General features: G+C 48.6%; 1 protein-coding gene across 2 annotated transcripts; it reads right to left on the bottom strand.

The window, feature by feature from the left end:
• Positions 1 to 2,473: 2,473 nt before the first annotated feature.
• SATL1 (spermidine/spermine N1-acetyl transferase like 1) lies at positions 2,474 to 21,255 on the bottom strand. Of its 2 annotated transcripts, XM_038748487.1 has the most exons (6): positions 21,027 to 21,255; positions 14,405 to 14,456; positions 11,041 to 11,121; positions 8,003 to 8,104; positions 3,397 to 3,437; positions 2,474 to 2,853 (listed from the first exon to the last, which is right to left on the bottom strand). In XM_038748487.1, exons 1-6 carry the CDS (start codon positions 21,198 to 21,200, stop codon positions 2,632 to 2,634), a joined length of 672 nt encoding a protein of 223 aa, XP_038604415.1. In that variant the 5' UTR covers positions 21,201 to 21,255; the 3' UTR covers positions 2,474 to 2,631. The 2 variants fall into 2 exon arrangements, with proteins under 2 accessions (XP_038604415.1, XP_038604416.1); XM_038748488.1 differs by lacking the exon at positions 11,041 to 11,121.
• Between the last annotated feature and the right edge of the window lie 84 nt (positions 21,256 to 21,339).

Genomic DNA, 21,339 nt, shown 5'->3' with positions numbered 1-21,339 from the left:
ACTTGTACATTTCTATCCTACTTATTTTATTTTGTTGGTATGTTTGGTTCTGTTCTCTGTCTCCCCCTTTTAGACTGTGAGCCCACTGTTGGGTAGGGACTGTCTCTATGTGACGCCAATTTGTACTTCCCGAGCGCTTAGTACAGTGCTCTGCACATAGTAAGCGCTCAATAAATACGATTGATTGATTGATTTTCGAGTCCGTCTTCACCCCTAGGCCGGGCTCCTTGAGGGCAGAGCTCTCGTGTTTGGTTTTGCCCTCCCCCTGGGGCCTGGGATCGTGTTCTGCACACAGCTGCAGGCGCTCAGCGAGTGAAAGGACCACGGTGGGACCAAACGCACCCACCCTGCTCCTGGCCCAGCTGGCTCCGGCCTTGCTTTGGCCGGAATTTGGAGAGGACCCTTTGCCGGAGACCACCACCCACGATCGGCCACACCACCTACGACTCCCCAGCAGGTTCTGGCCCCAATCACCTGCCACTCCGCAGGCGCCTGGCAAACCAGAACCACAGACAACCTTCCGCCTAAACGGACCCCACTCGCCCAGGACACCCCATGTCCCTCCGGATGAGTGAGGCAGGAGCCCACTCGGGCCTGGGGGAAGAAGAGGGAGAAAGAACCTGCTCCTGACTCTCTGGGGTCGCCACACCCATCCTAACCTTTCCAGATAGGCACTCCTTGGTTGCTTAAGAAAGCAAGCTTCCCAGTGGTGGCGCTTGAAAAAACTACCCTCTGCACCTCATTGAAGTCCCAATCCCCCTTCCCTGTTATGAGAAGCAGCGTGGCTCAGTGGAAAGAGCCCGGGCTTTGGAGTCAGAGGTCGTGGGTTCAAACCCCGGCTCTACCAATTGTCAGCTGTGTGACTTTGGGCATGTCACAACTTCTCTGTGCCCCAGTTACCTCATCTGTAAAATGGGGATTAAGACTGTGAGCCCCCCGTGGGGCAACCTGATCACCTTGTAACCTCTCCAGTGCTTAGAACATGCTTTGCACATAGTATGCGTTAATAAATGCCATCATTATTATTATTATTACCCCTTCCTCTTAGACCATGAGCCCCATGGCGGGCGGGGGACTGCGTCCGATCAGACTATCCCGGACCCAGCCAGTGCTCAGCAGACTGTTTGGCACAGAGTTAACGACAAACAAATACCATTACTTCCATTCCACTTTCCCAGCTACCTCTGGGAGGAACTTCCCGCCCTGCCCATTTCAGCCACGGTCCTCCGCAAGGGTCAGATGGAAACCATCCTGTTCCTCCCAGCCTCCGTGGGTGATAGCTCCTAATCCCTGTGGAAGTCTTCCTTGAACAGATCCTTGGATGCAGCAGCCCAAGCTGGTTTGGCCTTGAGGCACTCCTATTCCCGTAACCCCCTGGGTAAGGGCCTCTCGTGGCCTCAAGCTGGGCTTAGTTCAACGGTGCTCACTGGGCCCTGCCTCTGTAACCTCCTCTGAGGAGAAAGCGACAGGAGAGGGGAATTACACGGCCCTGAACCCCCAACAAGGAGATGTGACTAAAACGAACTCTCCGTACAAATTCATCAGCATCGTACTCCCGGTTCTGCGAGACCATGGCTTTCCCCGACCGGTTTTGGCTACGACGCGGTTAGGGAAGCAACGAAAGCCCACCGGGAGACGCAGGCCTGTTTGGGAACGGTGCCCACTCGGGTCAGATGAGTGTGGAGTCGGATTCGCAGCCCCCACATTTTAACAGAACCGGGAAGCAGCACGGCGTGGTGGAGAGCCCGGTTTCTAATCCCAGTTCTGCCACTTGCCTGCTGATGACCACGGGCAAGTCGCTTCACTCTTCTCTGTGCCTCAGTTTCCTCGACTGTGAAATAGGGATTCAATCCCTGTTCTCCCTCCCACTCTGAGCCCCACGTGGGACAGGGACTGTGTCCAACCTGATTAACTTGTATTCACCCCAGCACTCGGAATGGTTTTTGACACATAGTAAGCCCTTAACAAATTCCATAATAACTACCGTAAAAATAAATAACTGGGTGTAGAGGGAGCTGATTGTAAGGGCTGAAATAATAATAACAATAATCATAATAGCTATGGTATTTGTTAAGCTCTTATGATCGGTGCTTCTGCAGTGATGTTCGAGCCATAGCAGATCAGTTCCCTGTACAGTGCCAAGGAACTACCACGATCACTGGGAACAAACTGGAGGAGCGGAAGCCCACCAGCCCCTCCTGAGAAGTATTAATCGTTTTCCACGTCTCTCCACTCCCGCCGAGACTCTCCTGACCCACCCCTTTGTTCACCGTGGGAAGCAGATTGACGACTCACCTCTTAGCCCGGGGACTCTCCAGAACGTATCTACAACTAAAGCATCGTGGCAGCTACGGATTCCCCGGTGTAATGTTATCCCGAAGCCGATGTGAAAAGAACGCCCGCCTCCCGGGCCACCTTGACCCCATCTCTAAGGGTCACAAACAACAACGACCTCGGGTCCGGTGCCGGGGCTTCTCAGACGAATGACAGCCTGGTGAAAAACCTTGTTGCACGCCCAGCTTCCAAATGAATAGCCAAAGGGCCATTCGACCGCAACCGAAGGGCACTGGCCCGTGGGGCTCGTGGAGATGTGACAGCCCACCCTCCAACCCGGAGGGAGCGGTCTCAGGTCTAGGCTGGCCCTTGGCCCAGATCCTTGGGGCAGCTCTCCGGGAACTTCTTGCTTTCTTTGGTCGCGAGGTTGGTCAGGTCATCCTTGGCCATTCGGAACAGATGCCAGCCGGCATCCGAGGACAGGTCGAAACCCCCACAGTTGACGTAGTAGTCCACCGACTTCTGGTTCCTCATGTTGACGAGAAACTGCATGCAGGCGCAGCGGAGGGAGGTTGCCACCTGTCAGAAGAGGCGGGCCCAGGAGGAGGTGAGCCTCAGGCGGAGCCCAGGGCGCCCGGGCCACGTGTGCCCACCTGCCCACCCCTTGTGACACAGACACGGTGCCGGGCATGGTACCGGGAGTAGCGAGAAATCCCAAAGTAGGGGCAGCCACCCCTCGAGCGGGGCCTGGTCCCGACTACGGCCTGGCGCTGCCTTGTCAAGCCCCCAGCAGGGCATTCATTCATTTGTTCAATCGTATTTATTAAGCACTTACTGTGCGCAAGGCACTGTACTAAGCGCTTTGGGAGAGTACGATGCAACAACAAATAGATACCCAGTCCACAATGAGCTCACAGTCAGAGGAGGTACTCTGGAGGAACGTGGCTGCCAACAGAGACCTTGCACTGGAGCCCACCCTCAGAAGGAAGCAAGGCGCGGCCAGCCGGGACCCCAGGCCCACCCTGAGCTTGGAGGTGGGCGAGGGGGCGCCCAGCCTTGGCCCCCACCTCAGAGATGCCCAAAGGGGAATTGGCACGTGAACGGGGTCTCGTGGCTACCCACCTGACTTAGCTTCTTCAGAAACTCTTTCCCGATGCCCAGACCTTTTGGAGACACGACAGGGCGGGAGTTAGTGAACGGCCGAAACGGCGAGTGGAGGCGAGTGTCCCCCCGCCTTCTCTGGTGGAGGTCCCGGAGCTCTTCCCTGACCCTGTGGGGTCTCCCCGTTCAAGGAAAGATCTCTCTGATCCCAGGGGAGAGATGGAAAGTTTATCACACGCAAGGGACTCTTAGAAACCGGGCAGAATCTGGATGGATTCATACATCAGGGACAGCTGTGTGACTTTGGACAAGTCACTTCTCTGTGCCTCAGTTACCTCATCTGTAAAATGGGGATGAAGACTGTGAGCCCCCCGTGGGACAACCTGATCGCCTTGTAACCTCCCCGGCGCTTAGAACAGTGCTTTGCACATAGTAAGTGCTTAATAAATGCCATCATTATTAGAGAAGCAGCATGGCTCAGTGGAAAGAGCCCGGGCTTTGGAGTCAGAGGTCAATCAATCAATCAATTGTATTTATTGAGCGCTTACTGTGTGCAGAGCACTGTACTAAGCACTTGGGAAGTACAAGTTGGCAACATATAGAGACAGTCCCTACCCAACAGTGGGCTCACAGTCTAGAAGTCATGGGTTCAAATCCCATGGGGTCATGGGTTCAAATCCCGCTGTGCCACATGTCTGCTATGTGACCTTGAGCAAGTCACTTAACTTCTCTGAGCCTCAGTTCCCTCATCTGTAAAATGGGAATTAAAACTGCGAGCCCCCCGTGGGACAACCTGCTCACCTTGTATAGCCCCCTCCCCAGTGCTTAGAACAGTGCTTTGCACATAGTAAGCGCTTAATAAATGCCATCGTTATTATTATTATTTGGAAAAGATGCTTCAAACCTAATTACATTTCAGGAATGAAGCGTAGGACAGGAGGGTTCTGTAGGCATTCACCCCGAATTTCTCAGGGGTGTCATCATCATCATCATCATCATCAATCGTATTTATTGAGCGCTTACTGTGTGCAGAGCACTGTACTAAGCGCTTGGGAAGTACAAATTGGCAACATATAGAGACAGTCCCTACCCAACAGTGGGCTCACAGTCTAAAAGGGGGAGACAAAACCAAACATACTAACAAAATAAAATAAATAGAATAGATATGTACCAGTAAAATTAATAAATAAATAGAGTAATAAATATGTACAAACATATATACATATATACAGGGCACGGCAATTGGGAAATGGTCCGTGCGAGGTGGAGGGAGGGATGCAGCTGTGGGCTGCCAGCTGACCTTCCCACCCCAAACTCAGGTAGCCCCACCTGCCAGCCCACTGATCCACTGGGGATATTTCCCGAGTGCCCGGCATGAGCACAGTGTAGGGCCGGGTGTCTGGCATTCCCGGGCCTGGAATGCCTCCCCCGGGCCTGGAATGCCCTCCCTCTGCCCATCCGCCAAGCTAGCTCTCTTCCTCCCTTCAAGGCCCTGCTGAGAGCTCACCTCTTCCAGGAGGCCTTCCCAGACTGAGCCCCTTCCTTCCTCTCCCCCTCGTCCCCCTCTCCATCCCCCATCTTACCTCCTTCCCTTCCCCACAGCACCTGTATATATGTATATATGTTTGTACATATTTATTACTCTATTTTACTTGTACATATCTATTCTATTTTATTTTGTTAGTACGTTTGGTTTTGTTCTCTGTCTCCCCCTTTTAGACTGTGAGCCCACTGTTGGGTAGGGACTGTCTCCATATGTTGCCAATTTGTACTTCCCAAGCGCTTAGTACAGTGCTCTGCACATAGTAAGCGCTCAATAAATATGATTGATTGATTGATTGGCAGCGCCCAGAAGAAGCTAAACACCCGGTAACATTCCCTCTGTCCCTGTTGGACGTTGGTGACTTTCACACCATTTCTTCTGACCCCAGAGAGACCACCTCCCCAGGGGTAAAAGCCAACAGCCAGGCATCGGTCTCAGATCTGAAGTCCCTGCCCGCCTTGGGAGCGCCTGGGCCACTGACAACTCCTGGGGGGAAGGAGAGGGCAACCTTCCTCTTCCCACCTGCCCCTGGACTGTCTCTATATGTTGCCAATTTGTACTTCCCAAGCGCTTAGTACAGTGCTCTGCACATAGTAAGCACTCAATAAATACGGTTGATTGATTGATTGATTGACTAGGAATGTGTCCGTTATATCGTTCTACTGTACTCTCCCAAGCGCTCAGTAAATACGATTGGTGATGATGATGATGACAATACATACCATTATGATGATGATGAGGAGGAGGAGGACAAGGAGGAGGACAGTCCTCAAAAGTCCTCATCACCACCTCCCCAAGCACCAGAAGCGGTGTCAGGTTCCCTCCTGCTGTAGCAGGTCAGTCAATAAATCATATTTATTGCTTACCGTGTGCAGAGCACTGTACTAAGCGCTTGGGAAGTCCAAGTTGGCAACATATAGAGACAGTCCCTACCCGACAGTGGGCTCACAGTCTAAAAGGGGGAGACAGAGAACAAGACCAAACATACTAACAAAATAAAATAAATAGAATAGGTATGTACAAGTAAAATAAATAAATAAATAAATAGAGTAATAAATATGTACAAACATATATACAGGTGCTGTGGGGAAGGGAAGGAGGTAAGATGGGGGGATGGAAAGGGGGACGAGGGGAAGGGGTATTAAGCCTTTACCATGAGCCAAGCACTGTATTAAGCACTAGGGTAGATGCAAGATCATCAGGCCGGCCACAGTCCGTGTTTCCCAAGGGGCTCAGACCCAATGGGGGAGGGATAACAGGTATTTAGTCTCCATTTTACAGATGAGGAAACTGAGGCACAAAGAAGTCAATTGACTCGGCCAAGATCACACAGCAAGCAAGTGGCTTAGTGGAAAGAGCTAAGTAGAAGCAGTGTGGCTCAGTGGAAAGAGCCCGGACTTTGGAGTCAGAAGTCATGGGTTCGAATCCCGACTCCGCCGAATGTCTGCTGTGTGACCTTGGGCAAGTCACTTCACTTCTCGGAGCCTTAATTCCCTCATCTGGAAAATGGGGATTAAGACTGTGAGCCCCATGTGGGATAACCTGATCACCTTGTATCCCCCCCAGCGCTTAGAACGGTGCTTTGCACATAGTAAGCGCTTAACAAATGCCATTAAAAAAAAAAAGAGCACAGGCTTGGGAGTCAGAGGTTGTGGGTTCTAATTCATTCATTCATTCAATCGTATTTATTGAGCGCTTACTGTGTGCAGAGCACTGTACTAAACGCTTGGGAAGTACAAGTTGGCAACATAATTCTAATCCCGCTTCCGCCACTAGTCGGGTCGTGGGTTCTAATTCATTCATTCATTCAATCGTATTTATTGAGCGCTTACTGTGTGCAGAGCACTGTACTAAGCGCTTGGGAAGTACAAGTTGGCAAACATAATTCTATCCGCCACTAGTCAGCTGTGTGACCTTGGGCAAATCACTTAACTTCTCCGGGCCTCAGTTACCTCATCTGTAAAATGGGGATTAAAAGTGTGAGCCCCATGTGGGACAACCTAATTACCTTGTATCCACCCCAGCGCTTAGAACAGTGCTTGGCACATAGTGAACACTTAACAAATGCCATAATTATTATTATTAAGTGACGGAACCAGGATTAGAACCCAGGTCCCCTGACTCCCCCGAACCTGTGCTCTTTTCATTTTGTCACTAAACAAATCAATCAATCAATCAATCGTATTTATTGAGCGCTTACTATGTGCAGAGCACTGTACTAAGCGCTTGGGAAGTACAAATTGGCATCACATAGAGACAGTCCCTACCCAACAGTGGGCTCACAGTCTAAAAGGGGGAGACAGAGAACAGAACCAAACATAGCAACAAAATAAAATAAGTAGGATAGAAATGTACAAGTAAAATAAATAAATAAATAAATAAATAAATAGAGTAATAAATATGTACAACCATATATACATATATACAGGTGCTGTGGGGAAGGGAAGGAGGTAAGACGGGGGGGTGGAGAGGGGGACGAGGGGGAGAGGAAAGAAGGGGCTCAGTCTGGGAAGGCCTCCTGGAGGAGGTGAGCTCTCAGCAGGGCCTTGAAGGGAGGAAGAGAGCTAGCAAATGTTAGGAAGACTAATAATGTGGCTTTTAAGATTGCAATAGGGTAGTTTGGTTGATTTGTTCCTATGTGGAATTTAATTTAATGTGTGCCTCGTACAGTAAGCTCCATGCCAGGGAACATGTCTGGTCCATTGTAATCATCATCATCATCAATCGTATTTATTGAGCGCTTACTGTGTGCAGAGCACTGTACTAAGCGCTTGGGAAGTACAATTTGGCAACATATAGAGACAGCCCCTACCCAACAGTGGGCTCACATTGCAATGTGCTCTTCTGAGTGCTTAGTTGAGTGTTCTGCACGCAGTAAGCGTTCCTAAAATACCCTTGATTGACAGTCCTCGTGTGACTCCTTCTGTAATATGGACTGAAAGACTGTGCGCAAAGCACTGTACTGAGCACTCGGGAGAGGACAGTGGGAGCAAGACTCGACCTCCTGGAGGAATGCGACCTTCTCATCCCTGCCGTGCCCCGGGTCCCACCCCAGTCTCTTTCGCGACCCTGCCCCGGGTTTACCTCGGTAACTTTTCATCACGTAAAAATCCTCCAGGAAGAGCACCCTGCCGATCCAGGGGTCGTAGGTGAAGTAGTAGATGGCGAAGCCGACCCCCAGGAAGCCTGCGGACGGACACACGAGGCCTCCGCGTGAGATTCCCAGGGCGAGATTCCCGCCGGTCTGGGGGCCCGGTCCGGCCAAGTCCCTCCCAGAGGACCTCCCGGGAGCCCAGCAGAAAGCCCCCACTTCGGCCCTGTGCTGCGGCCTCGGTGGGGCAGGGAGCTCCAAGTGCTGACAATCAATCAATCAATCGTATTTATTGAGCGCTTACTGTGTGCAGAGCACTGGACTAAGCGCTTGGGAAGTACAAGTCGGCAACATATTGCCAACTCTGAAGTACAAGTCAGACAAACCCAATCCGGGCTCTCTCTGGCCCTGCTTGGAAGCTCTCAGGCCTTCATTCGTTCATTCATTTACTGAGTGCTTACTATGTGCAGAGCATCATCATCATCATCATCAATCGTATTTATTGAGCGCTTACTGTGTGCAGAGCACTGTACTAAGCGCGTGGGAAGTACAAGTTGGTAACATATAGAGACAGTCCCTACCCAGCGGTGGGCTCACAGTCTAAAAGGGGGAGGCAGAGAACAAAACCAAACATACTAACAAAATAAAATAAATAGAATAGGTATGTACAAGTAAAATAAATAAATAAATAAATAGAGTAATAAATATGCAAGCATATATACATATATACAGGTGCTGTGGGGAAGGGAAGGAGGTGAGATGGGGCGATGGAGGGGGGACGAGGGGGAGAGGAAGGAAAGGGCTCAGTCTGGGAAGGCGTCCTGGAGGAGGTGAGCTCTCAGTAGGGCCTTGAAGGGAGGAAGAGAGCTAGCTTGGCGGATGGGCAGAGGGAGGGCATTCCAGGCCCGGGGGATGACGTGGGCCGGGGGTCGACGGCGGGACAGGCGAGAACGAGGTACGGTGAGGAGATTAGCGGCGGAGGAGCGGAGGGTGCGGGCTGGGCTGGAGAAGGAGAGAAGGGAGGTGAGGTAGGAGGGGGCGAGGGGATGGACAGCCTTGAAGCCCAGGGTGAGGAGCCCAGGGTTACAGCACTCCCCTAAGCACTTGGGAGAGAACAAAATGGCAATAAACAGATATATTCTCGGCCCACAACGAGTCTTGTCGGCCGCCCCCTTCCCTGGGGCTCCCAGCAGCGGACTTCCACGGCTGGGATCCTCCTGGAAGGGCCTGGACATCAGGTTTTGCTGACGCTGGCAATCATCATCATCATCAGCATCAATCGTATTTATTGAGCGCTTACTGTGTGCAATCCCATGAGGGCTGCTCGCCTGCCACTGGCAGCCTATCGGGCCTGATGCCCAGGCTGAGGCTGACCATATTTACTATTTTTATTCTTAATATTCTTACCATATTCTTGTACATATTTACTATCCTATTTATTTTGTTAATGATGTGCATCTTCTAGGCTGTGAGCCCACTGTGGGGTAGGGACTGTCTCTATATGTTGCCAACTTGTACTTCCCAAGTGCTTAGTACAGTGCTTTGCACACAGTAAGCGCTCAATAAATACGATTGATTGATTGATTGATCTAGCTTTATTTCTATTTATTCTGATGACTTGACACCTGTCCACATAAATAATAATAAAATAATAATAATAATAATAATGGTATTTGTTAAGTGCTTACTATGTGCAAAGCCCTGTTCTAAGTGCTGGGGGGATACAAGGTGATCATGTTGTCCCATGGGGGGCTCACAGTTTTAATCCCCATTTTCCACATGAGGGAACTGAGGCCCAAAGAAGTGAAGTGACTTGCCCAAAGTCACACAGCTGACAATCGGCGGAGCCGGGATTTGAGCCCATGACCCCTGACTCCAAAGCCCGGGCTCTTTCCACTGAGCCACACTGTACATTTTGTTTTGTTGTCTGTCTCCCCCTTCTAGACGTGAGCCCGTTGTTGGGTAGGGACCGTCACTATATGTTGCCAACTTGTACTTCCCAAGCGCTTAGTACAGTGCTCTGCAGTAGGCGCTCAATAAATACGGTTGAATGAATGAATGAATGACCCCCAGCCCCTGCCCCTCCCGCTGGGTTCTAATCCCGAATCCTTCTAGACTGTGAGCCCGCTGTTGGGTAGGGACCGTATCTATATGTTGCCAACTTGGACTTCCCAAGCGCTTAGTACAGTGCTCTGCAGTAGGCGCTCAATAAATACGGTTGAATGAATGAATGAATGACCCCCAGCCCCTGCCCCTCCCGCTGGGTTCTAATCCCGAATCCTTCTAGACTGTGAGCCCGCTGTTGGGTAGGGACCGTATCTATATGTTGCCAACTTGTACTTCCCAAGCGCTTAGTACAGTGCTCTGCAGTAGGCGCTCAATAAATACGGTTGAATGAATGAATGAATGACCCCCAGCCCCTGCCCCTCCCGCTGGGTTCTAATCCCGAATCCTTCTAGACTGTGAGCCCGCTGTTGGGTAGGGACCGTATCTATATGTTGCCAACTTGGACTTCCCAAGCGCTTAGTACAGTGCTCTGCACACAGTAAGCGCTCAATAAATACAGTTGAATGAATGAATCCGCCACTCGTCTGCTGGGTGACTTTGGGCAAATCACCGAACTTCTCTGTGCCTCAGTTACCTCATCTGCAAATGAGGATGAAGACTACGAGCCCCAGGTGGGCTCCGGCCAACCATCCACCGGAACGGCAGGCCGGAGTCAGTCTCTGCGGGCCGGCCAGCACGTAATCAATCAATCAATCGTATTTATTGAGCGCTTACTGTGTGCAGAGCACTGGACTAAGCGCTTGGGAAGTCCAAGTTGGCAACATAGAGAGACGGTCCCTACCCAACAGTGGGCTCACAGTCGAGAAGGAAGCGCTTACTGTGTGCAGAGCATGGGAGCTTGGATGCCGCCCACGTCACCCAACTAATTCCCCATCCCGTGCCCTTCCCGCGCCGGGCCCCGGGCAGAAAGCAGGGAGAAAGACTCCCCCACCAAGTTCACGCGGGCGGGCAGATGGTGCCCTACCTGAGGCGGGATCCTCCGCGGGCACCTCCGCCAGCAGGCAGTAAAAGAGCGGTTGAGGTCCGAAGCCGTCGTCCACCAGATCTGAAAAGTCAATCCAGGGTCACCACTTCCAGAGGGGGATTTTCCCTCCGAGAAGCTTTCCTCAGGCGGGAGCGGGAAGGTTGCCGGGGCTGTTTTTTGGGGTGCTCCCCTCGCACCCCCCACAGTGGGACCACAAGCTGAGCCCACTGTTGGGTAGGGACCGTCTCTATATGTTGCCAATTTGTACTTCCCAAGCGCTTAGTACAGTGTTCTGCACATAGTAAGCGCTCAATAAATACGATTGATGATATGTTGCCAATTTGTACTTCCCAAGCGCTTAGTACAGTGCTCTGCACATAGTAAGCGCTCAATAAATCCGATTGATGATGATGATGATGATGATGACTACAAGCCGGGCAGTGCGATCTAGTGGATAGCACATGGGCCTCAGAGTCAGAGGACCTGGGTTCTAATCCTACCTCCACCGCTTGTCCGCTCTGTAACCTTGGGCAAGTCACCCAGAGAAGCAGCGTGGCTCAGTGGACAGAGTAAGGGCTTGGGCATCAGAGGTCATGGGTTCTAATCCTGAATCTGCGGTGTGACTTTGGACAAATCACTTAACTTCTCTGTGCCTCAGTTACCTCATCTGCAAATGAGGATTAAGACTATGAGCCCCACGTGGGACAACCTAACCTTGCATCTCCCCCAGCGCTTGGAACAGTCCTTCGCACATAATAATAATAATAGTAATAATAGCATTGATTAAGCGCTTACTATGTGCAAAGCACTGTTCTAAGTGCTGGGGAGGACAAGGTGATCAGGTTGTCCCACGGGAAGCTCACAGTCTTAATCCCCATTTTACAGATGAGGGAACTGAGGCCCAGAGAAGTTAAGTGACTTGCCCAAAGTCACACAGCTGACAATTGGAGGAGCCGGGATTTGAACCCCTGACCTCTGACTCCAAAGCCCGGGCTCTTTCCACTGAGCCACACTGCTTCCCCTAGTAAGCGCTTAACATTTACCATCATTATTATTATTATTATTACTTCACTTCTCTGTGCCTCAGTTACCTCATCTGTAGAATGGGGATTAAGACTGTGAGGCCCCATATAGGACCTGGACTCTGTCCAACCTAATTATCTCATATCTACCCCAGTGTCTACAGTGCCTGGCATATAGTAAGCGCCTAACAAATACCATAAAAAAAGGAGCTCGGGTTCTAATCCTAGCTCTGCCAGGGGAAGGGCCTAAATAATAATAAAAATTTGTAACTATGTAGTTTTTAAAGCGTTTATTATGTGACAAGCCCTGAGGGAGATACAAGATCATCAGGTCCCACAAGGGACTCACAGTCTAAGTAGGAGGGGGAAGAGGTATTGAATCCCCACTTGGCAAATATTTTGCATAATGATTATGCCATGGGTTAAGCGCTTAGTAGGTGCCAGGCATCTTACTGAGCGCTTGGAATAGGTACAAGATAATCAGATAATAAAATTTCATTTTACTTGTACATATCTATCCTATTTATTTTATTTTGTTAGTATGTTTGGTTTTGTTCTCTGTCTCCCCCTTTTAGACTGTGAGCCCACTGTTGGGTAGGGACTGTCTCTATATGTTGCCAATTTGTACTTCCCAAGCGCTTAGTACAGTGCTCTGCACATAGTAAGCGCTCAATAAATACGATTGATGATGATGATGAGGTTGGACACACATGGGGCTCACGTGTTAATCCCCATTCTACAGATGAGGTAACTGTAGCCCAGTGAAGTGAAATGACTTACCCAAGGTCACACAGCCGACAAGTGGCAGAGCTGGGATTAGAACCCACATCCTCCGACTCTCAAGGCCTTGTTCTTGCCACCAGGCCGTGCTGAGGCACAGAGAAGTTAAGTGACTTCCCTGAGGTCACACAGCAAGTACGTAGGAGAGCCGGGACTGGAACACAGGTCTTTGACTCTCAGGCCTTTGTACTTTCTACTAGGTGACACTGCTTCCCTAATCAAGTCATTTTCCTGAGCCTCAGTTACCTCATCTGTAAAATGGGGGTGGTAATAATAATAATGGCATGTATTAAGCGCTTACTATGTGCAAAGCACTGTTTTAAGTGCTGGGGAAGTTACAAGGTGATCAGGTTGTCCCACGGGGGGCTCACAGTCTTAAACCCCATTTTACAGATGAGGTAACTCGGGCACAGAGAAGTTAGGTGACCTGTCCAAAGTCACACAGCTGACAATTGCGGAGCCAGGATTTGAACCCATGACCTCAGACTCCAAAGCCCGTGCTCTTTCTACTGAGCCACGCTGGGTAATGCCTGGCTCCAAACCTCTCTAAGCCATAGTGAGGATAAAATGAAATCATTTATACAAAAACTCTTTGGAAAAATGAAAAAGGACCTACAAATCCAAGGTGCGTCTATCATCATCGACATCGCTATCATTACCATTATTATGATAGTCATTTTTACTATCCTTTTTAAGGAGATTCAGGGAACGGATTAAACAATCCCAAAGTGGGGAATGAATGCAATTCACGAGAGACTCCAAACAGTTGGAAGGCTGGCAAAACTGCCCTCGGCAATGTACTCTGAAATATTAGACAGCTGACATCACTCACCTTCCACCATGATCAACACTTATTTGATCAAACTGATCAAGATTTGGGGTCAGATTCTGGAGGCGGGGGCCGGGAGGGATATATAAGATATCATCAATCGTATTTATTGAGCGCTTACTATGTGCAGAGCACTGATATATATATATATTAAGAAATATAAGATATATATTTCATTGTCAGAGTGCGATCTTTCATACTGTATTGAGCAAATAGGCATAGTGTGTTGAGTAAAAAGGCATGGCCATCTGCCATTATCTATGCTTTAATGCATCTGTCATTAATGCTAAATTGAAACGGGCTCCAATCACTCCATCAGGTGTGTTGAAATCCTTCAAAAGGAGGGGAAATGCTTAAGCCAAGGTATATGTGATGGTGTTCTCTCCAGAGTTGTTGCCAACTTGTACTCCCCAAGCGCTTAGTACAGTGCTCTGCACACAGTAAGCGCTCAGTAAATACGATTGTAAGGAAGTATAATAAAAATCCAAGAACTGTGCTGCAATATGCTGAATTAGCAGGGATGACTTTAGATGCCCCCTGAAGAAAAGCGGGAATGCAGAAACAGAAGGAAGAAAGACGGGCAAGGAGAAAGATGGTCACTGGTCACAAAATTATATGCATCAGAACTGAAAATTGTTCAGTGGGAATTTGACAGTCAGCACGATTTTCACTTGAAAATAGTTTTCATTTCCTTGCCTGTCCTTTTCTAAGATCCCAAATTCCCAAATCTTACCTTTCTCCGTTAACCTGACTGGATGGGGCCTTTTTTCAAGAGCAGCGACTTCCTGTCGATTTAGAAAAACCATTCAGTTTTTTCAACCATTAAGGAACCTCAGAGTATGGTCTCCCAGTCTCCCAACGTGTCAGGTGGGCCTGGATTCCTCACCGACCGGGAGAAAAGGCAGGGGCAGGGAAGGGTTTAACGCCTTGCAACATCCTTTCGGGAATTAAATATGAAAGCCGTTCACGGACAACGACCACAGCATGGCATCTGAAATCGGGCCCAAGTGCCGTGCTCTGTGGCCTTCACTCCCAACAGTAGCCGGCTACTTTTCCCGTTCGGAAATCCCAACTTATATTATTTCCTCAGTCAGAAATCTTCCCCGTTGGTGGCCCGGCCCCCTTATGTCTGGCTGTTTCTTTTAGACTGTGAGCCCACTGTTGGGTAGGGACCGACTCCATATGTTGCCAATTTGTACTTCCCAAGCGCTTAGTACAGTGCTCTGCACGCAGTAAGCGCTCAATAAATACGATTGATGATGTTTCTGAAACCTGAGCACCATGCAACAGAACTATTTTGAATTCACTGTGTTGCTCAGTGGAAAGAGCACAGGCTCGGCAGCCAGAGGTCACGGGTTCTAATCCTGGCTCCTCCACTTGTCAGCTGTGTGACTTCGGACTCTGGGCCTCAGTGACCTCATCTGTAAAATGGGGATTAAAACTGTGAGCCCCAAGTGGGACAACCTGATCACCTTGCACCCTCACCCCAGCACTCAGAACAGTGCTTCATACATAGTAAGCGTTTAACAAATGCCATTATTATTATTATTATTATTATCATGATACCGCAGACAACTTTACTAAGCTGTTAGTTATACCACAGAGATAAATGCTTTGGAAATTGACCCATCAATTGTATTTATTGAGTACAAAGCACTGTACTAGGGAGTCCAGCAGAATTGGCAGGCATACTTTCTGTCCACAAGGAGTTTACAGTCTAGAGGAGACAGACATTAAAATAAATGGCGGGTATGTAGGTAAATTCTGCGAGGATGAAGGTGGGATGAATGAAGAGTAAAAATCCAAGTGCAACGGGGTTGCGGAAGAGAGAGGGAGTAGGGGAAATGACGGCTTAGTAGGGGAAGGCCTATTGCAGGAGATGTGATTTTAATAAGATGTGACTTTAATTTTAATTCTTCTAGACTGTGAGCCCATTGTTGGGTAGGGACCATCTCTATATGTTGCCAACTTGTACTTCCCAAGTGCTCAGTACAGTGCTCTGCATACAGTAAGCGCTCAATAAATATGATTGAATGAATGAATGAATAAGGCTTAGAAGGTGGGGAGTGATGGTTTGTCAGATAATAATAATAATAATAATGGCATTTATTAAGTGCTTACTATGTGCAAAGCACTGTTCTAAGCGCTGGGGAGGTTACAAAGTGATCAGGTTGTCCCACGGGGGGCTCACAGTCTTAATCCCCATTTTACAGATGAGGTAACTGAGGCCCAGAGAAGTTAAGTGATTTGCCCAAAGTCTAACAGCTGACAAGTGGCGGAGTCGGGATTTGAACCCATGACCTCTGGCTCCAAAGCCCAGGCTCTTTCCACTGAGCCATGCTGCTTTGGATATGGAGGGGGAGTCCAAGCCAGAGGCAGGCTGCGGATGAGGCGTCGGCAGCGAGACAAATGAGATAGATGAGATCAAGAAATAGTCTTCTAGACTGTGAGCCCACTGTTGGGTAGGGACCGTCTCGATGTGTTGCCAACTTGTACTTCCCAAGCGCTTAGTACAGTGCTCTGCACACGGTAAGCGCTCAATAAATACGATTGAATGAATGAATGAAGAAACAGCATAGCTTAGTGGACAGATTATGGGTTTAGGAATCAGAAGGATCTGGGTTCCGATCCCAGCTTGGCCGCTTTTCCATTGTGTGACCTCGGACAAGTCACTTCACTTCTCTGGGCCTCAGTTACCTCATCTATAAAATGGGGATTAAGACCGTGGGCTGTGTCCAACCTGACTAGCTTGTATCCACCCTAGCAATTATTAAAGTGCCTGGCACATAGTAAGTGGTTAACAAATACCATAAAAAACTATAAAATGGGGATTAAGACCGTGGTCTGTGTCCAACCTGACTAGCTTGTATCCACCATAGCAATTATTAAAGTGCCTGGCACATAGTAAGTGGTTAATAAATACCATAAAAAAAATCCTATATACCATCAAGGTACAGTGAGCGAATTGGTTGGCGTTGGAGGAGCGAAAGTGAACATGCTGGATTGGAAGAGGAAATCAGACAGGTAAAATAGGAAGTGATCGAGTGCTTTAAAGCCAATTTTTGTTTGCTGTGGAGGTGGATGGGCTCTTGAGCAGTGGGGAAACATGTCCTCGACGGTTTTGTGGACAAATGATCCAAGCAGTGGAGTGAAGTGTGGACTGGAGTCTCCCCCTTTTAGACTGTGAGCCCACTGTTGGGTAGGGACTGTCTCTATAGGTTGCCAACTTGTACTTCCCAAGCGCTTAGTACAGTGCTCTACACACAGTAAGCGCTCAATAAATACGATTGATTGGAGTGGGGAGAAGCACGAAGCAGAGAGGTCAGCAAGAAGGCTGAGGCAGGAGTCAAGGCAATGACAGTGCCAATGATGGTATTTGTTGAGAAGCAGCGTAGCTCGGTGGAAAGAGCCCGGGCTTTGGAGTCAGAGGTCATGAGTTCAAATCCCGGCTCCACCAATTGCCAGCTGTGTGACTTTGGACAAGTCACTTCACTTCTCTGGGTCTCAGTTGCCTCATCTGTAAAATGGGGATTAAAACTGTGAGCCCCCCTTGGGACAACCTGATCACCTTGTAACCTCCCCAGCGCTTAGACCTTGTAACCTCCCCAGTGCTTAGAACAGTGCTTTGCACATAGGAAGTGCTTAACAAATACCATTATTATTATTATTATTATTATTATTATTATTATTCTCTGTGCCTCAGTTACCTCATCTGTAAAATGGGGATTAAGACTGTGAGCCCCACATGATCACCTTGTAACCTCCCCAGCGCTTAGAACAGTGATTTGCACATAGTGAGTGCTTAATAAATGCCATCATTATTATTATCATTATTATTTGTTAAATGCTTACTATATGTGAAGCACTGTTCTAAGCGCTGGGGGGATACAAAGTGATTAGGTTGTACCACGTGGTGCTCACAGTCTTAATCCCCATTTTACAGATGAGGTCCCTGAGGCACAGAGAAGTGAAGTGACTTGCCCAAAGTTACTCAGCAGACAAGTGGTGGATTCGAGATTAGAACCCATGACCTCTGACTCCCAAGCACGCACTCTTTCCAGTAGGATAAGCACTTCGATCAATATGGTGGCAGTTTGGATCGAGAGGAAAGGGTGGATTTTAGTGATGTTGTGAAGGTTGTATATGGTGCCAGGTTGTATATGATGACAGATTGAATATGAGAAGCAGCATGGCTCAGTGGAAAGATCCCAGGCTTGGGAGTCAGAGGTCATGGGTTCTAATCCCGGCTCTGCCACATAATAATAATAATAATAATAATAATAATAATAATAATAATGGCATTTATTAAGCGCTTACTATGTGCAAAGCACTGTTCTAAGCACTGGGTAGGTTACAAGGTGATCAGGTTGTCCCACAGGGGGCTCACAGTCTTTATCCCCATTTTACAGATGAGGGAACTGAGGCCCAGAGAAGTGAAGTGACTTGCCCAAAGTCACACAGCTGATAAGTGGCGGAGCCGGGATTTGAACCCATGACCTTTGACTCCAAAGCCCATGCTCTTTCCACTGAGCCATGCTGCTTCTCATGTCTGCTGTGTGACCTTGGGCAAGTCACTTAACTTCCCTGAGCCTCAGTTACCTCATCTGGAAAATGGGGATGAAGACTGTGAGCCCCACATGGGGCAACCTGATCACCTTGTATCCCCCTGAGCGCTTAGAACAGTGCTTTGCACATAGTAAGCGCTTAACAAATGCTATTATTATTATTATTATTATTATTATTATTATTATGTGGGTTGAATGGGAAAGATGAGTGGAGGATGGACCTCGACTCCTCTCCCCTCCTCCCCTTCCCCATCCCCCCCCGCCTTACCTCCTTCCCCTCCCCACAGCACCTGTATATATGTATATATGTTTGTACATATTTATTACTCTATTTATTTATTTATTTTATTTGTACATATTTATTCTATTTATTTTATTTTGTTAATATGTTTTGTTCTCTGTCCCCACTTCTAGACGGTTGGCCCACTTTTGGGTAGAAGCCATCTCTGTATGTTGCCAACTTGTACTTCTCAAACGCTTAGTACAGTGCTCTGCACACAGTAAGCGCTCAATAAATACTGATTGAATAAATAAATAAATAAATAAATAAATTGAATGAATGAATGAATCAATAAATGAATGAATCAATAAATAAATAAATTGAATGAATGAATGAATAACGCCAGGGTTAAGGGCTTGTGAGACACGGAGGATGTTTGTGCCGTCTACAGAAATGGGAAATTCAAGTGAAGGACAGGGTTTTGGGTGGGAAGATGAGGAGATTGCTTTTGGATATAATACGTTTAAGGTGTTGGAAGGACATCCAAGTAGAAATATCCTGAAGACAGGAGGAAATGTGAGAGGAGACGGATCAGAGATGGAGATTTGAGAACCATCTATATAGAGGTGGTGGTTATATAGAGGTGGTGGTAGAAGCCATGGGAGCGAATGAGTTCTCCATGGGAGTGAATGAGTTCTCCAAGGCAGTGGGTGTAGACGGAAAAGAGAAGACGATCCAGAACTGAGCCTTGCGGGACTTCCACAATTAGGGGGTGGGAGCTGTGGGACTGAGGGGGTGGCCTTTCTGACCTCTGAGGTGGGAAAAACGTTGTTGGCCAGGGCGGAGCAACTAGCACCTTACCAAACTTGGAAATATGGGGTGTTTTATATGGCCACGTCTTAATTTTTATGGTTTTCGGCTTCAGTGGGGTCCATCTAGGCAATTACTCTGAATTGCAGCTCAATATGTGTAATTTATTCTCCCTTTGAGAGCACCTGCCTTCAAAATAGAGAAGCAGCGTGGCTCAGTGGAAAGAGCTTGGGTTTTGGAGTCAGAGGTCACCGGTTCAAATCCTGGCTCCGCCAATTGTCAGCTGTATGACTTTGGGCAAGTCACTTAACTTCTCTGGGCCTCAGTTACCTCATCGGTAAAATGGGAATTAAGACTGTGAGCCCCCCGTGGGAGATCACCTTGTGACCTCCCCAGTGCTTAGAACAGTGCTGTGCACATAGTAAGCGCTTAATAAATGCCATTATTATTATTATTATTAAAAAAACACAAATTGCACTTCCCTGGTGTCCCAGCATGGAACAGTACTGCATCACTTGAGATCTTGTAGAAAACGGAGAGTGGGGCAAGATGGTATATATTTCAGAGAACACCTCAGAGAAGCAATGTGGCTCAGTGGAAAGAGCCTGGGCTTTGGAGTCAGAGGTCATGGGTTCAAATCCCGGCTCCGCCACTTGTCAGCTGTGTGACTTCGGGCAAATCACTTCACTTCTCTGGGCCTCAGTTCCCTCATCTGTAAAATGGGGATTAAGACTGTGAGCCCCCCGTGGGACAACCTGATCACCTTGTATCTCCCCCAGCGCTTAGAACAGTGCTTTGCACATAGTAAGTGCTTAATAAATGCCATTATTATTATTATTATTATTATTATTATTATTATCTCTAATTTATTTATTGACATTCATGTCTGTCTCCTCCTCTAGACTATAAACTCTCTGTGGGCAGGGAATGTGTCTCTTTGTTGTTGTATTGTACTCTCCCAAGCACTCAGTACAGTGCTCTGCACACAGTAAGTGCTCAATAAATACAACTGATTGAATGAATGAATGGGGGAATGGTGTTCCTGGTGATGAGATGAGTCAAGGATAGGCCACATACGAGGCCTCAGTCCCGAATTTAACATCTACAGCCCAAATCATCATCATCATCATCATCAATCGTATTTATTGAGCGCTTACTATGTGCAGAGCACTGTACTAAGCGCTTGGGAAGTACAAATTGGCAACATATGGAGACAGTCCCTACCCAAATCTCCCAACAACACAGGGCAGGTCTGCAGAAAACCGTAGTCGGGATGTCTCTCCTACCCTCTCAATCCATGGTATTTATTAACAATAATAATCATAATAATGATGGCATTTTTATTACGTGCTTACTATGTGCAAAGCACTGTTCTAAGCGCTGGGGAGGTTAAAAGGTAATCAGATTGTCCCACATGGCGCTCACAGTCTTCATCCCCATTTGACAGAGGAGGGAACTGAGACCCAGAGAACTGAAGTGGCGTGCCCAAAGTCACACAGCTAATTGGTGGAGAGGGGATTTGAACCCATGACCTCTGATTCCAAAGCCCGTGCTCTCTCCACTGAGCCACGCTGAGTGTTTACAATATGCAGAGCACTGTACTAAGCACTTAGCATTCCTCCTACCTCCCTAGGCCTGATCCCTTCCTCCCCAGGGCCTGCAGGTTCTAGACTGATGGGGCCCCCCGGCCACCCTCCCACCCCGCGGCCTCCGTTTCCCCGACGGGCCCTCGGTAGCCCGGCTGGGTCTGGGCTCCATACTTTGATGAGGCAGAGGAGGGTGGGACAATCCTGGGGTGTAGCAGGGCGCACGCGATATCTGCTGGCACCCGGGGGGGCACAGGAGGCCCCCCGCTTGGTGGACTGGGACGTCCCGCTGGGGAATCGGCTGGGGTGGTTGCTGGACCCGCCTTGGTTTTTCCCCCTGTTGTCCATCCCTGCCTCGATGTCCAGGAGGGGAGTCTTTGCAAAGGTGGGGAGATGGACGGACGGCTCGGGCTTCCCTTGTGGGGCCCACAAGGTCACAATGGCCCAGGTCACAATGGCCAGGCTGGGGAGACCAGAAGTCTACATC

The sequence above is a fragment of the Tachyglossus aculeatus genome, chromosome 6 (genome assembly GCF_015852505.1).
Source record: "Tachyglossus aculeatus isolate mTacAcu1 chromosome 6, mTacAcu1.pri, whole genome shotgun sequence".
Taxonomy (NCBI): domain Eukaryota; kingdom Metazoa; phylum Chordata; class Mammalia; order Monotremata; family Tachyglossidae; genus Tachyglossus; species Tachyglossus aculeatus.
Note: the sequence above shows the minus strand (reverse complement) of the source record. Positions and strands in the feature narration are given on the sequence as shown.